At 38.9% G+C, this 13,710-nt stretch overlaps 1 protein-coding gene across 4 annotated transcripts in view; it reads right to left on the reverse strand.

The window, feature by feature from the left end:
* The window catches only part of STRBP (spermatid perinuclear RNA binding protein), a 140,958-nt gene that overhangs the window by 36,981 nt on the left and 90,267 nt on the right, over positions 1-13,710 (reverse strand). For all 4 annotated transcript variants that reach the window (XM_036107865.2, XM_036107866.2, XM_036107863.2 and 1 more), the window contains exons 8-10: positions 12,954-13,065; positions 12,181-12,278; positions 11,856-11,967 (exon numbers count right to left, since the gene is read on the reverse strand). In XM_036107865.2, the coding sequence (XP_035963758.1) occupies positions 11,856-11,967; positions 12,181-12,278; positions 12,954-13,065 (322 nt within the window). The remainder of the gene's footprint in view (positions 1-11,855; positions 11,968-12,180; positions 12,279-12,953; positions 13,066-13,710) is intronic.

The raw sequence follows: 13,710 nt of genomic DNA on the forward strand, positions 1-13,710 counted from the left end.
GGTCAATTAATCTTCAACAAAGCAGGAAAGAATATACAATGGGAAAAGAAGAGTCTCTTTAACAAATGGTGTTGGGAAAACTGAACAGCCACATGCAAAAGAAAGAAACTGGACCACTTTCTTACACCATACATACAAATAAATTCAAAATGGATTAAAGAACTAAATGTGAGACCTTAAACCATAAAAATCCTAGAAGAGAACACAGGCAATAACCTCTTTGACATCAGCCATAGCAACTTTTTCCTAAATATGTCTCCTGAGGCAAGGGAAAGAAAAACAAAAATAAACTATTGGGACTATATTAAAATAAAAAGCTTCTGCACAGTAAAAGAAATAACAAAACTAAAAGGCAACCTATGGAATGGGAGAAGATATTTGCAAATGACATATCTGATAAAGGGTTAGTATCCAAAATATATAAAGAACTAACACAACTCAACACCCAAAAACCAAATAATCCAATTTAAAAACGGGCAGGGGTGCCTGATTAGCTCAGTTGGTGGAGCATGAGACTCGATCTCAGGGTTGTGAGTCCAAGCCCCATATTGGGTGTAGAGATTACTTAAAAAAAAAAAAAGGACAGAAGACATTTCTCCAAAGAAGACATACAGATGGCCAACAGACACATGAAAAGGTGCTCAACATCACTCATCATCAGGGAAATGCATATCAAAACCACAATGAGATCTCACCACACACCTATCAGTATGGCTAAAATCAAAAACACAAGAAACAACAAGTTTTGGTGAAAATGTGGAGAGAAAGGAACCCTCTGCACCACTGGTGGGAATGCAAACTCATGCAGCCACTGTGAAAAACAGTATGGAGGTTCTTCAAAAAGTTATAGAACTACCCTATGATCCAGCAATCATGATACTGGGTTACCCAAAGAATACAAAAACACTAATTCAAAGGGATACACGCACACTGATGTTTACAGCAGTTTGATTTACAACAGCCAAGATAAAGAAGCAGCCCAAGTGCACATCAATAGATGAACAGATAAAGATGTGGTGTGTATGTGTGTGTGTGAATATAAATATGTACATCTCATTCTTTATTTTATATATATGTATCCTGCGTGTGTGTGTGTGTGTGTGTGTGTGTGTGTGTGTAATGGAATATTATTCAGTCATAAAAAAAAGAATGAAATCTTACCATTTGCAATGACATGGGTGGAGCCAGAAAGTATAATGCTAAGCAAAAAAGTCAGTCAGAGAAAGACAAATACCATATGATTTCACTCATATGTGGAATTTAAGAAACAAAACAAACGAGCAAAGGGAAAAAAGAGAGATTAAGAAAGAGAACAAACTGGGCGCCTGGGTGGCTCAGATGGTTAAGCGACTGCCTTCGGCTCAGGTCATGATCCCAGGGTCCTGGGATCGAGTCCTGCATTGGGCTCCCTGCTCGGCGGGGAGCCTGCTTCTCCCTCTCCCTCTGCCTGCCACTCCCCACCCCCCCGCTTGTGCTCTCTCTGTGTCAAATAAATAAAATCTTTAAAAAAAAAAAAGAAAGAAAGAAAGAAAGAGATCAAACTGATGGTTACCAGAAGGGAGGGGGGGTGAGGGGTTGAGTAAATATATGATGGGGACTAAGGAGTGCACTTGTCATGAAGAGCACCAGGTAACGTATGGAACTGTTGAATCATTATATTTGATACCTAAAACTAATATAACACTGTACATTAACTGGAATTAAAATAAAAACTTTAAAAAAAAGATCTTATTTACAGTTCATCTTCTTCAACTTTCCTTCATCTCAACTTTCTAAAATAATTTCTATGTTATCAGAAACCAGGTGTCACATGTAGAATTGTGCCTCTGCCTACTTCAAATATAGAGATCTTGTCTTTCCCCTAAACTCGATGAACATCAAAGATACTTTCTCCTTGTCTTGTATCTTATAAACTATCTAGCATAAGACTTATAAAGGATATATAATGGTTATGGAACAAAAACTAACTGAACTGATTATCAATCAATTTCTTGAATAAAGCAGCCAGCTAATAACATTGTCAGGTATAAGGGAGGAACTTGGCTGTCCAATTTAAAAACAATCAGGGAAAAGCTCATCAATATGTGTAAGGACTCTAAAGAACTCTGTGTCTTCAACTTAAAAGTTCGTTGTTGGGTTTTTCCAAAAGGAAAGTTATATGCAACAGATTCATTCCACAAGATTTCTAGATACTTCTAGTGAAACTCTGTAATAATACTGAGATTAACTATATATTCTCTGATCATCAAGATTTACTGTCCCTTGTGGTAAACACTGCCTTCAGCATTTGCTTGAGTCAATACTTACCACTCAGGTCAATCAATCTTGATGCTCTCTCTCTTCAACAAAAACAATATTTGCTTTTATCTGCTTAGTATCATATTTCACTTGCATTACATAAAACTGAGTGTGCCAGTCTCCCAGAATGGAGTTCTTACAAGATAAAAGTTAAAAAGGAATGATGTCTATTCAATCACTCTCCCACTCATTAAGTTACATTAAAAGCTGCTTCCTGATTGCCTGGAAATCACAAGCTGGCTTAAACACAGATCTATTCTCTAATCCTGCAGCTACATAAAGAGAGTTCCATGGATTAAGCTTCAGTCTACCATCCCAGCCGCAGGGTTGTAAAATCTGGTGTTAATCATAATAGTAATGTGAGCAAAAAAAAAAAAAAAAGGCTTGCTTTACAAAAAGCAAGTAGTTTTCAATCTCTATAATATCTAGAAATGAGAAGTGATCATTTGAGAGGCAACAATTTTGAATAATATGAGTTTACCATATGCTTGGCACTGTGCTTAATACCTTAACTGTAAATGTCTTCACTTAAATGTATTAACTTATTCAATCCTCACAAGCACCTACGAAGCCTATACTTTTATCATAATTTTTTATTTTATGTTAGTCACCATTCATTACATCATTAGTTTTTGATTACTTTTATCATAATTTCATTCTTATATTCATTCAACAATAAATATTGAGTTTTCTTTCTTTCTTTCTTTCTTTTTTTTTTTAAAGAGAGAGAGCGAGGGACACCTGGGTGGCTCAGTCGTTAAGCGTCTGCCTTTGGCTCAGGTCATGATCCCAGGGTCCTGGGATCGAGCCCCACATCGGGCTCCCCGCTCAGCGGGAAGCCTGCTTCTCCCTCTCCCACTCCCCCTGCTTGTGTTCCCTCTCTCACTCTCTCTCTCTCTGTCAAATAAATAAATAAAATCTTTTAAAAAAAGAGAGAGAGAGAGAGCGGGGAGGGAGGAGGAGAGGGAGAGAGAGAGAGAATCTTAAGCAGGCTCCACTCCCAGTGCTGAGCCAATGAGGGGCTTGATCTCATGACCCTGAGATCATGACCTGAGCCGAAATCAAGAGTCAGACACCCAACTGACTGAGCCACCCAGATGCCCCTAATTGAGCAGGACAATTTTAGGGGCTGGACATGTAACAGAACAAAACAATGTCTCAAAGAGTTTATGCATAGTGGTGGAAACTAATTATATATCATAAGATGGTCAGCAAAATGGGAGAAAAATAAGAGGCTTGAGGGGGTGGAGGTGTTGCTATTTTATATGTGGTGCTCATCAGCAGGGTCAGAGAGGTATCACAGATAAGGTGACCCTCTGATGAAGACCTGATGAAAATAACAGAGTGAGCCATTCAGAGATTTCGGGAAGAACCCCAGGCAGAGAGAACAGCAAATACAAAGGTCTTAAGATAGGAATATGCTAAGAAACACCACAAAGGCCTGAGTGGTTGGAGTAGCCTAAACAAGAAGGAGATGATTACAGAAGATGAGGAGGGGCAGTAACTGTCAACCCTAGCTGCCACCAATTCACCAGAGGAACTTTTACAAAATACTTAAGTTCCACTATTCAGTATGAGAAGTAAGTAAATTCAAAAAGCCTTCCTCAGAAAAGCAACTAGAAAAGCTGGAGAAAAGGTAGAAAAAATACCTATTCCCGGACACTAAAGAACTGTGGAGTCAAGATATGGGAGATAATGGAAACCCTGCACTAGAGGCCATATTTCCCCTAGGTGCGTCTTCCAAATCCAAGAGAAGCCACTAAGAACTGGACAGAGTAACTTTTAGCAGGCACTCAGGACTCAGGGGTCAAAAACTGAAGTTCAAAAAAAAAAAAAAACAAAAACAAAAGTTCACCAAGCAAAGAAGGCCTGTTGAATCCCCCACACTGGGGGCTGGGCCTCTGCAATGTCATACACTAGAAGTAAATAAAGTAGAAATAGTCTGGATCTCACATGGACTCGAGCCCATCTTAATCCTTGATTGCATTCAAATGATCCAGGATCACCAATTCCACTAACCATTGCCCAGAAACAAATGTAAATCCTCCAAGATATCATTACCCTAGGTTTTTAATTCTCTACAACTGTTCATTTAAAGTGTCCAGCACTCATAATAACTAAGTACATGAGAAGACAAGATAATGTGATCAAAAATCAAGGGACAGAGCAGACAACAGAAACAGACCCAAAAGGACCCAAATGATTGACCTTTCAAAAACGCACTTTATTAAAAAGAATGATCAGAATGTTAAAAAAAAAAAAAAAAGACAACAAGAAGAATTTCTGGCAGAAAATCTGAAACTTTAAAAAGTTTCTCTTTTTTTTCAGAGTATGAATCATTTACAAAAACCATGTACGGGGCCATAAAATAAGTCTCAAGAAATATCCAAGGACAGAAATCATAAAAAGTATGTTCTCAGATCGCAGAATAAGCAAGAACTCATATAAAATAAAGAGATAACTAGAAAATCCTCATTTGTCTGGAAATAAAGCGATGACATCTAAATGGCTCATATGTCAAAGAGCTGCTAACAAGGGAAAACAAAAAATAGTTTTAACTAAGCAAGAATGAAAATACTCATGTCAAAAGAGTGTAGGGGCGCCTGGATGGCTCAGTCGGTTGGGCGTCTGCCTTCGGCTCAGGTCATGATCTCAGGGTCCTGGGATGGAGCCCCACGTTGAGCCCCACATTGGGCTCCATGCTCAGTGGGGAGTCTACTTCTCCCTCTCCCTCTGTGCTCTCTCTCACTCTCTCTGAAGTAAATAATCTTAAAAAAAAAGAGAGAGAGAGAGCGTAACACAGGGTGCCTGGGTAGTTCAATCGGTTAAGCATCCAACTCTTGATTTCAGCTCAGGTCAAGATCTCAGGATCTTGAGATCAAGCCCTGCATCCGCTCTAGGCTCAGTGGGGAGTCTGCTTGAGATTCTCTCTCTCCCTCTCCCTTTGCCCCTCCCCCTACACTCACACACGCTCTAAAATAAATAAATCTAAAAAAAGAGTGTAATGCACATAAATCTTGGCTTAAAATGGAAAATTTATAGCCTTAGTAGTATATATAATAAGAGACCGAAAGAAATTAATAATGTATCCAGCTATCTCAAAAAGTTAAAAAAAAAAAAAAAAAAAAACCAGCAAATAAAACCCAAAGAAGGTAGTGAGGAAAAACAAAGAGCACAGGTCAATGAAATAGAATATAAGCATATACCAGAAGATGATCAACAAAGCCAAAGTTGATTTTTTTTAAAGACCGATTTATTTATTTTAGAGAGAGTATACAGGTGCAAGCGGAGGGAGGGGCAGAGGGAGAGGGAGAGAATCTCAAGCAGACACCCTGCTGAGCACAGAGCCCAACTGGGGCTTGATCTCACAATGTGGAGATCATGACCTGAGCCCAAACCAAGAGTCAGATGCTCAACCGACTGAGCCACCCAGGAGCCCCCAAAGCTGATTTTTTTTAAAAGACTCATAAAACTGATAAACCTCTAATGAGAGTGATCAGGGAAAAAAGGAGGTATAAAATGTACACAAGAGCACATCACCAAAGATACTGCAGACAATAAAAAAATAAGATTTTTTTTTTTTAAGATTTTATTTATTCATTTGAGACACACAGATACAGGAAGAGAGCATGAGCAGGGGCAGAGGCAGAGGGAGAGGGAGAAGCAGGCTCCCTGCTGAGCCAGGAGCCAGATGTGGGGCTCGATCCCAGGACCCTGGAATCATGACCTGAGCCAAAGGCAGACGCTTAACCATCTGAGCCACCCAGGCGCCCCCCCAAAAATAAGATCTTATAAACTATTTTTAAATTTGGGTAAAATGAACAAATTCCTAGAAAAACACAATTTACCAAAACTCTGGTAAGAAGATAACAGCCCTTTCCCTATTAAGGAAATTAGATCCATAATTTAAAACCTTCCCACAAAGAAAACCACATGCCCAAAAGGCTTTGCTGATAAATTCTTCCAAACATTTAAGGAAGAAATAACATCAATTTTATACAAATTCTTCCAAGGAAAAGAAAAAGAAGGGACACTTCCCAGCTCACTTTGTAAGGCCAGCATAACCTTAGAGCCAAAACTTGACAAAACATTACAACAAAGGAAAACTGCTGGCCAATCTAACAAACAAAAATTTGTGTTTTTGTGAACTGTTCATAAAAACCTACACAAGGATCATTTGTAGCAGTTTTATTTGTAATAGCCCGAAACTGGAAGCAAACAATTGATGTCCTACAACAGGTCCATGGTTAAACGAACTCTGGCTAATCCATGCCATAGACTACTACTCAAGAGTAAAAAGGAAGGAACTACAGACACACACAACAACCTGGACGGACCACAAGGGAATTACGCTGGGGGAGGGAGGCACTCTCAAAAGATCACATGTGGTATAACTCCATTTATATAAAATCCTTGAAATAATAAAATCAAAGAGATTGAGAAAAATGCATGGTCTCCAGGGCTTGGGGACAGCTGAAGGGAGAGGAGTGGGTGTGGCTACAAAGGGGCAAAATGAGAGAGATCTTGGTGGTAGTGAAATAGTTCTGCAACTTGATTATGATGCTGGTTATACAAATCTACACATGTGATAAAAAGGGCATAAAATGTATCAATATCAATTTCTTGGTTTTGATAGTGTACTATAGTTATGTAAGATGTAACCTGGGAGAAACTGGGTGAAGGGAACATGGGACCTCTCTGTACTATCTCTGCAACTTCCTGTGAATCTGTAATTATTTCCAGATAAGAAGAAAGAAAAAAAATAGAACTGCAGCTTTGCTGAGAACAGACAACAGGGGCAATGGCAGAAGTAGGAAGACCAGACAGGAAAGACAATTGCAATAATCCGGGTAAGAGGCGATGACAGTGTAGGCCAGGATGACAGCAGTGAAGGAGCTAAAGAAATAGCTGAATTCTGGACATATTTTGGAAAGTTAAATAGACAGGGTGTGCCGTTGGTCTGGATCAAAGTGAAAGAGAGGATTCAAAGGGTGAAGGTGTCTGACCTGAGCACATAGACAGAGTTTCCAATGACTGGGACAGGGGTAACTATGGAAAGAGCAGACCAGAGGCAGGGTTAAGGACAGGAATTTGGATTTAGACATCTGAGGTTTGAGATGTCTCTTAGACATCCATGTGGAGGCACTGAAGAGGCCTCTGGATATCTGGGTCTGCAGTCAGAGGCTGGTGGCTAGGACTGGTAGTAGAGATATGTATATTTCATGACAAGGGACTAAATGAGGTCACCTAAAGAGTGGGTGTAAATAAAGATAAATAGTCTGAGGATTGTACCCTGGGACACTCAAATATTCAGAAATCAGGAAGATGGGGAAAAGCCAACAAAGCTGAGGAGAGGGCTGTGTGGCTAGAAGAAACAAGAGAAAGTAATGACCTAGAAGTCAAATGAGAAGAAGTATTTCATGTCAGAAAAAGTGTGTGACAATGACAAATGCTGCTGAGGATACAGGGCACCAAGAACTTTTTACACACTGCTGGTCAAAGTATAAACTGATATATATAACTATTTACTAGATCACATGCTAGCCTACACTAAATCCTGGATATACACCCCAGGAGCCACACATAAAAATGCTCATAACAATATTGCAGGTGGATGCCAAAAAATGAAAAGACTCCAAGTGTCCTGCAAAAGTAGATGGATAAGCTGTAGTACATTCATAATGGATACTATGTAGCTACTAAAATGAATAAACGTTAGCTATATGCAGCAACATGAATGTATCCCAAACAATGCTGGAGAGAAAGAAGCCAATCACAGAAGATTAAACTTAGTTTGATTCCCTTTCTATAAAATTCTAGGCAATATCACATTGTTTAGGAAAGCATACTCAGGTGGAAAAGCTATAAAGAAAATCAAGGAAATGATTATCAGAAAGTCAGGAATGGTTAGTAGTTCATGGGGCAGGGAGGTGATATGGAGAGATAAACAGATACTTTCTGAGAAGCTAACAATGTTTCTTAAGGATGGTGACTGCATGTAATTTTTTAATCATTATTTTCTAAATGATACGTTTTATACTTTTCTGTATACATACTATAACAAAATTTGGGAGAAAAAAAAGTGTTCATCTGCATCAAATGTGGCTAGTCGGCTCAGATGAGGACTGAAAACTAACTGCTGAGGGCAGTAACATGAAAGTCACAACAAAGACTTTGGTAGAGTGGTGAGGCAGAAAGCCTGATTAGAGTAAGTTCTTTTGAAAGTGAAGAAAAGGAGAAAGAATAGGCCACTCTTTCCAAAAGTACTGCTTATAAAGGGGAGGAGAGAATGGGACTCTGTTGGAGGGAACTGCAGAATTGGGGGGGGGGAGGGAGTTTGGTTTCATCTTTCAATTTTTTTTTTTTTAAGATTTTATTTATTTATTTGAGGTAGGGGGAGAGAGCACAAGCCAGGGGAGGGAGAGGAAGAAGCAGACTGCTGCTGAGCAGAGAGCCCAATGTAGGGCTCAATCCCAGGACCCTGAGATGATAACCTGAGCTGAAAGCAGATGCTTAACCAACTGAGCCACCCAGGCGCCCCTGGTTTCATCGTTCAAATGGAAGGCATTACAGCAAGTTTTTATGGTGATGAGAATGATCCAGTAGGAAGGGAGGAGTTGATGCTGGTGAGAAAAGAGAGAACTGCTGGAATAATGTCCACTTGTAGACAAGTAGAAAGATTGGTCTTAAGAGCCTGGACAGTCTATCACAGTCAAGGGAGTTTATCCAAATACATGAATCCTTTGAGCAAACAAGATCATCAGATGAGAGTGAAGTGTTGGAAGAGGAAGTATGAAATGAGAAAAGGTGTAAAACAGTTATCTACAAAAACTGGAGAACTCTAGAACTTACAGAAGGATTGCTAGACAACACAAAGGGTCTACTTAAGGTTATTTACACCTGAGACCTAAAGGGAAAAGTCAAGATGATTGTATTTTTCCTCCAACGATGTTCAACAGCCTGGTCTAGGTGCAGAATTGGATTTTCCCAGAGTTAGAATTGTGCCAGAAACAGAGGATCGAGGAAGTGAAGGCATGTGCTAGGGAGTGATCATGATGATGGACCATGGAATACAATCAGAGAAGGGACAGAAGAGAGAACATGAAGAAGGTGAGAGACTATGAAAAGGTAACAGAATCAGTGGTGAGGCTCAAGAACTGGAGTAAGGGTAATAGAGAATGATGACAAGAAGCAGAAGTGGGATTCTTAAAAATAAGATTATGGAGAGGGTAGAGTTACTCAAGGCAGGTCTAGGGTACATTCAAAGTATGGGTAACTGAAGTAGGATAGAAGACAATATTTGCGGAAGAAGAAACCAAGGAATTAAGAAGTCAAAATTTTGGGGAAAAAAATCATCTGAGTGCATAATGAAATCACCAAGAATTACAAGAATAAAGTTTAAATGCCAACGTCAGGAAGCTAGGTGCTAAAAACATGAAGATACGAGGAAGAATGCCACAGGGTCTGGAGGCAATGGCCATGGTCCCCTCCTCCTATAGCTAAGGCACAGATGGGTAAGTGACTTGCCCAGCTCATGCAGCCAGTAACTGATAGTGCTTGAATGGAAACACTGACAGTCTGGTTCTTTTTTAAGCTATAAATTGACAGATCAACAGTTCCCTAACTTAAAGTTAAACAACAACAACAACAAAAAAAACCTAAGCCACACTACAGTAGATATACTTTTTCTTCTAGTGAAAGAAAATATAAAAAAACCAAAAGAGCTGCTATGAATTCAATGATTCAAACAAATTTTTTCTATACTAATCACAAGAATCTCTATAAATATTTGAAAATTTTATTCAATCCACAGACAGTGCTTAATGTCACATGGCTATGTGAATCCTTTTCAAAAAATCTTTGCCCCCCGCCCCCAAAATCTTTGCTGCTGTGTGAGCACCCTCTGGAATAAGGTGGCTTTCATTCCACAAATACTTATTGAGCATCAGTTTTTAAGCTATATAGTAGGATCTGGAGAATTCCTTATCCCTGAGAAGTTAGGCAGTGATTCTCAAATTTTTATTTTATTTTAAAGATTTTATTTATTTATTTGACAGAGAGAGAGAGACAGCGAGAGAGGGAACACAAGCAGGAGGAGTGGGAGAGGGAGAAGCAGGCTTCCCGCTGAGCAGGGAGCCTGATGCGGGGCTCAACCCCAGGACCCGGGGATCATGACCCGAGCCAAAGGCGCCCAACAACTGAGCCATCCAGATGCCCCTATTTTATTTTTTATTTTTTAAAGATTTTATTTACTTGAGAGAGAGAGAGAGAGTATGAGCAGGGAGAATGGCAGAGGGAGAAGGAGAAGCAGGCTCCCCACTGAGCAGGGAGCCCGACACGAGGCTCGATCCCAGGGTCCTGGAATCATGACCTGAGCTGAAGGCAGACGCTCAACTGACTGTGCCACCCAGGCACCCCTCAAATTTTTAATCTCAGGACCACTTTATCCTCTTAAAAAATTACTGAACACTCAAAGAGCTTTGTTTTTTGGGTAATATCAATATTTATCATATTAGAAATTAAAACAATTTTAATATAGGATTACACAAAAAAACATTCCATTAGCCAGAGTGATAATGCTATCACATGTCACATGCAGCCTCTGGAAAACTGTACACTCATGAGACAAAGAATGGAAAAGACAAAAAAAAAAAAAACCTTAGTATTATTATGAAATAGTTTTGGTTTTGTGGACTCCCTGAAAAGTCTGTTAACCCACTGGAATTCTGTCATCTAAATAAATAGATTGAGCCATCGCACTATTTTTGTCATATAAAAATTATTAGAATAATATCCATTGTGGGAGATGGGCTGAGTCCCAGGTGAAGAATAACTTATGTTAAACATCCCACTTTCTAGCATAAGAGGAGATAAGGGAAGGGGGGAAAACATGTACTGTGCACAATGAGGTGAGTAAGTGATTCACGTCGGAGTATCTGCTGTAATCCAGGCACTGAGTTAGGCATTTTAATCTGACATCAGCAAATAAAGTGGGGGTTATATCCCCACAGAGAGAGATGAACCCATTGCTCAAGGCCTAAAGCTAGTAAGTAGTGGAGCTTTGACGGGAACCAACCGAGGTCATACTGACCCCAAAGCCTGTGCTCTGTCTGTTGAAACTGTGAGTTCAGACAGACTAGGTCAAATGCAATAGTTCTGAATTTTCCAGTATACTTTTCTCCTCCTCTAGATCTCTTTCTTAGTTACGTAACACTTTTAAGCATGACAAAGATCTAACTGGTCAGTGACTATGATAACATCTATTCTCAGCTTATGGCTCATCTTTTCCCCTTCGACCACCAGTTCTCAAAGTGTGGTCTCTAAATCTGTTCAGTAAACTGGATAGATTGGAATCTGGCCAATGTAGCTAAGTGAGTGTCACTACTAAGAATAAACGGTAGTAAGCTGATGTTACCGATGAAAGAGAAGAGAAGAAAGTCAGGAAGAAAAGCAATACACAACTTGGATTAACAATAAAGTTCGCTCCACTCTAACAAGAGATGCAGTCCATGACCATTTCCACCACTGCCCACGTCCACCCCCAATAAAACACTCACCTTCTTTATCAGTAACTGACCAGGAATATTTCTGAAAAGGCTTACTAGATGGAAGGGGGTCCATCTCCAGCACTTTATAAATCTGGCCAAAGGCTGATAGTCTGAGTGCATGCTAAAGAACAAAAGATTTATTTATTCAAATTTCAATGGCCATTCATAACGCCTTTAGTACATGTAACTAAAAAGACATTCATTAAATGTTATGCTTATGATGGCAAAAGTCCCTAATAACAGACAAGAAAAAAAGTGTTTAAATGGAATGATTCAGAAAATGAAGATATGATCTTTCTCTAAACAGATCATTGTGACATGTCCCATCTTTTACCTGTGCGCTGTGGGTAATATCTTCTTTTTGCTGGATGGTCATATAGCTGAGAGCATCTGTTGGGTCTCGCTCACAAGGATCATGTAGACCAGGACCCCCTTTGGCAAAGGCAAAAGAAAAACACAGGCACCACTTAGAACTGAGTTTAGAATTCCATGAACTAACACAAAAGAGAGAAAAGAATGGAGAGAAAAAGAAAAACAAAAACAAAAACTGAGGAACTAGGTTAAAAGTCTGCTCAATTAAATGGAATAAAAAGGACTCTCTCATTTTCAATATGTTAACACTTAAATGTCCTTATTTTACTGGAAGTCACTTGCGTATCTAAGGACAAAATTGGGTCTTACTCTGACAATTTAGAAACAGCATGATGAACCATCCCAGATCTTTAAAGGGATTACATATGTAAAATAAGACCAAATTTAATTTTTCCAAATTAAACACCAGACTGCAAACAGAATGAACTTCATACATTTTAACCAAACATCTACATTTTCAAATTCAGAGCTCTAGGTAAAGCAAATTCATAGCAGACACAATATCTTATTAGTACCTTTTATGTTAGTACATATAAAACATAAATTACAGTTATTGAAAGAGAGAGTTTTATAGCACTTTTCCAACATTCAAACATTCTAGTTGCTAACATTCCAAGCAAAACAACACCTACGCATCATTTTCCTGTGCAGAGGACAAATTTAGCACATATTCAGAAAAATAAACTAAAATGAAATGTTTCTGATTCTTCTGCCTCCAGAGTTTGAAACCCTTACCAGGAAGTAGTATTCCAGATGCCAAACACTCCATTACTCGTCTCAAGGCCTCCCCAGCGCCCAAAGGTCTATTACAAGTACCTATAGACTTTTCACATATAAGCTCTAGTGGCTAGAAGATATTAAATTACAAATTAGTACATGCACCAAGTGTTAAAAGGATTCCAGTTAAATGTGAGCTGACATTTCTAACTACAATGGAGGCCAAAAAGGTGAAAGTCAATTTAATATTTAGGGCCCAATTAAATTTTTCCTGCTTGATTATCAACTTTTATCCCAGCCAGAGTTTTTAAATCAATCATTTTTGAGGTAACATATTCAGAAGACATTTTGTTACAAAAACTTTGTTTTTGGTTACCCTGAAAGGATCACTTAAGAAACTGTGGTCACCTAGTTGATTTAACAAGGATTTAACAAGCTTTCATCTACGTTAGTAATAGCTAATTAACTAATCAATGTTCAAACCCAGCCCACCTATCTCCTACTTAACCTAGGAAGCACTCACACCACCTACAACTTCACTTCAGACAGCCTGTCCCAAGTACTGCAATTAGAATAAACGAAAGACCAAATCTCCATAGTTAATAAACTAAATAAACTAAAACCTCATGTACTATATCAAAGTAATAATTGTTAGATTAATCTAAAATGACCCTTACAGCTTTATTTGTTTTATAACGTTCTTCACTGTGGTCTTGATTGTGCCAAGCATAATAATTTCCAAATGAAATAAGTTTTGCAATATACATTATAAACG

The sequence above is a fragment of the Halichoerus grypus genome, chromosome 14 (assembly GCF_964656455.1).
Source record: "Halichoerus grypus chromosome 14, mHalGry1.hap1.1, whole genome shotgun sequence".
Lineage (NCBI taxonomy): Eukaryota > Metazoa > Chordata > Mammalia > Carnivora > Phocidae > Halichoerus > Halichoerus grypus.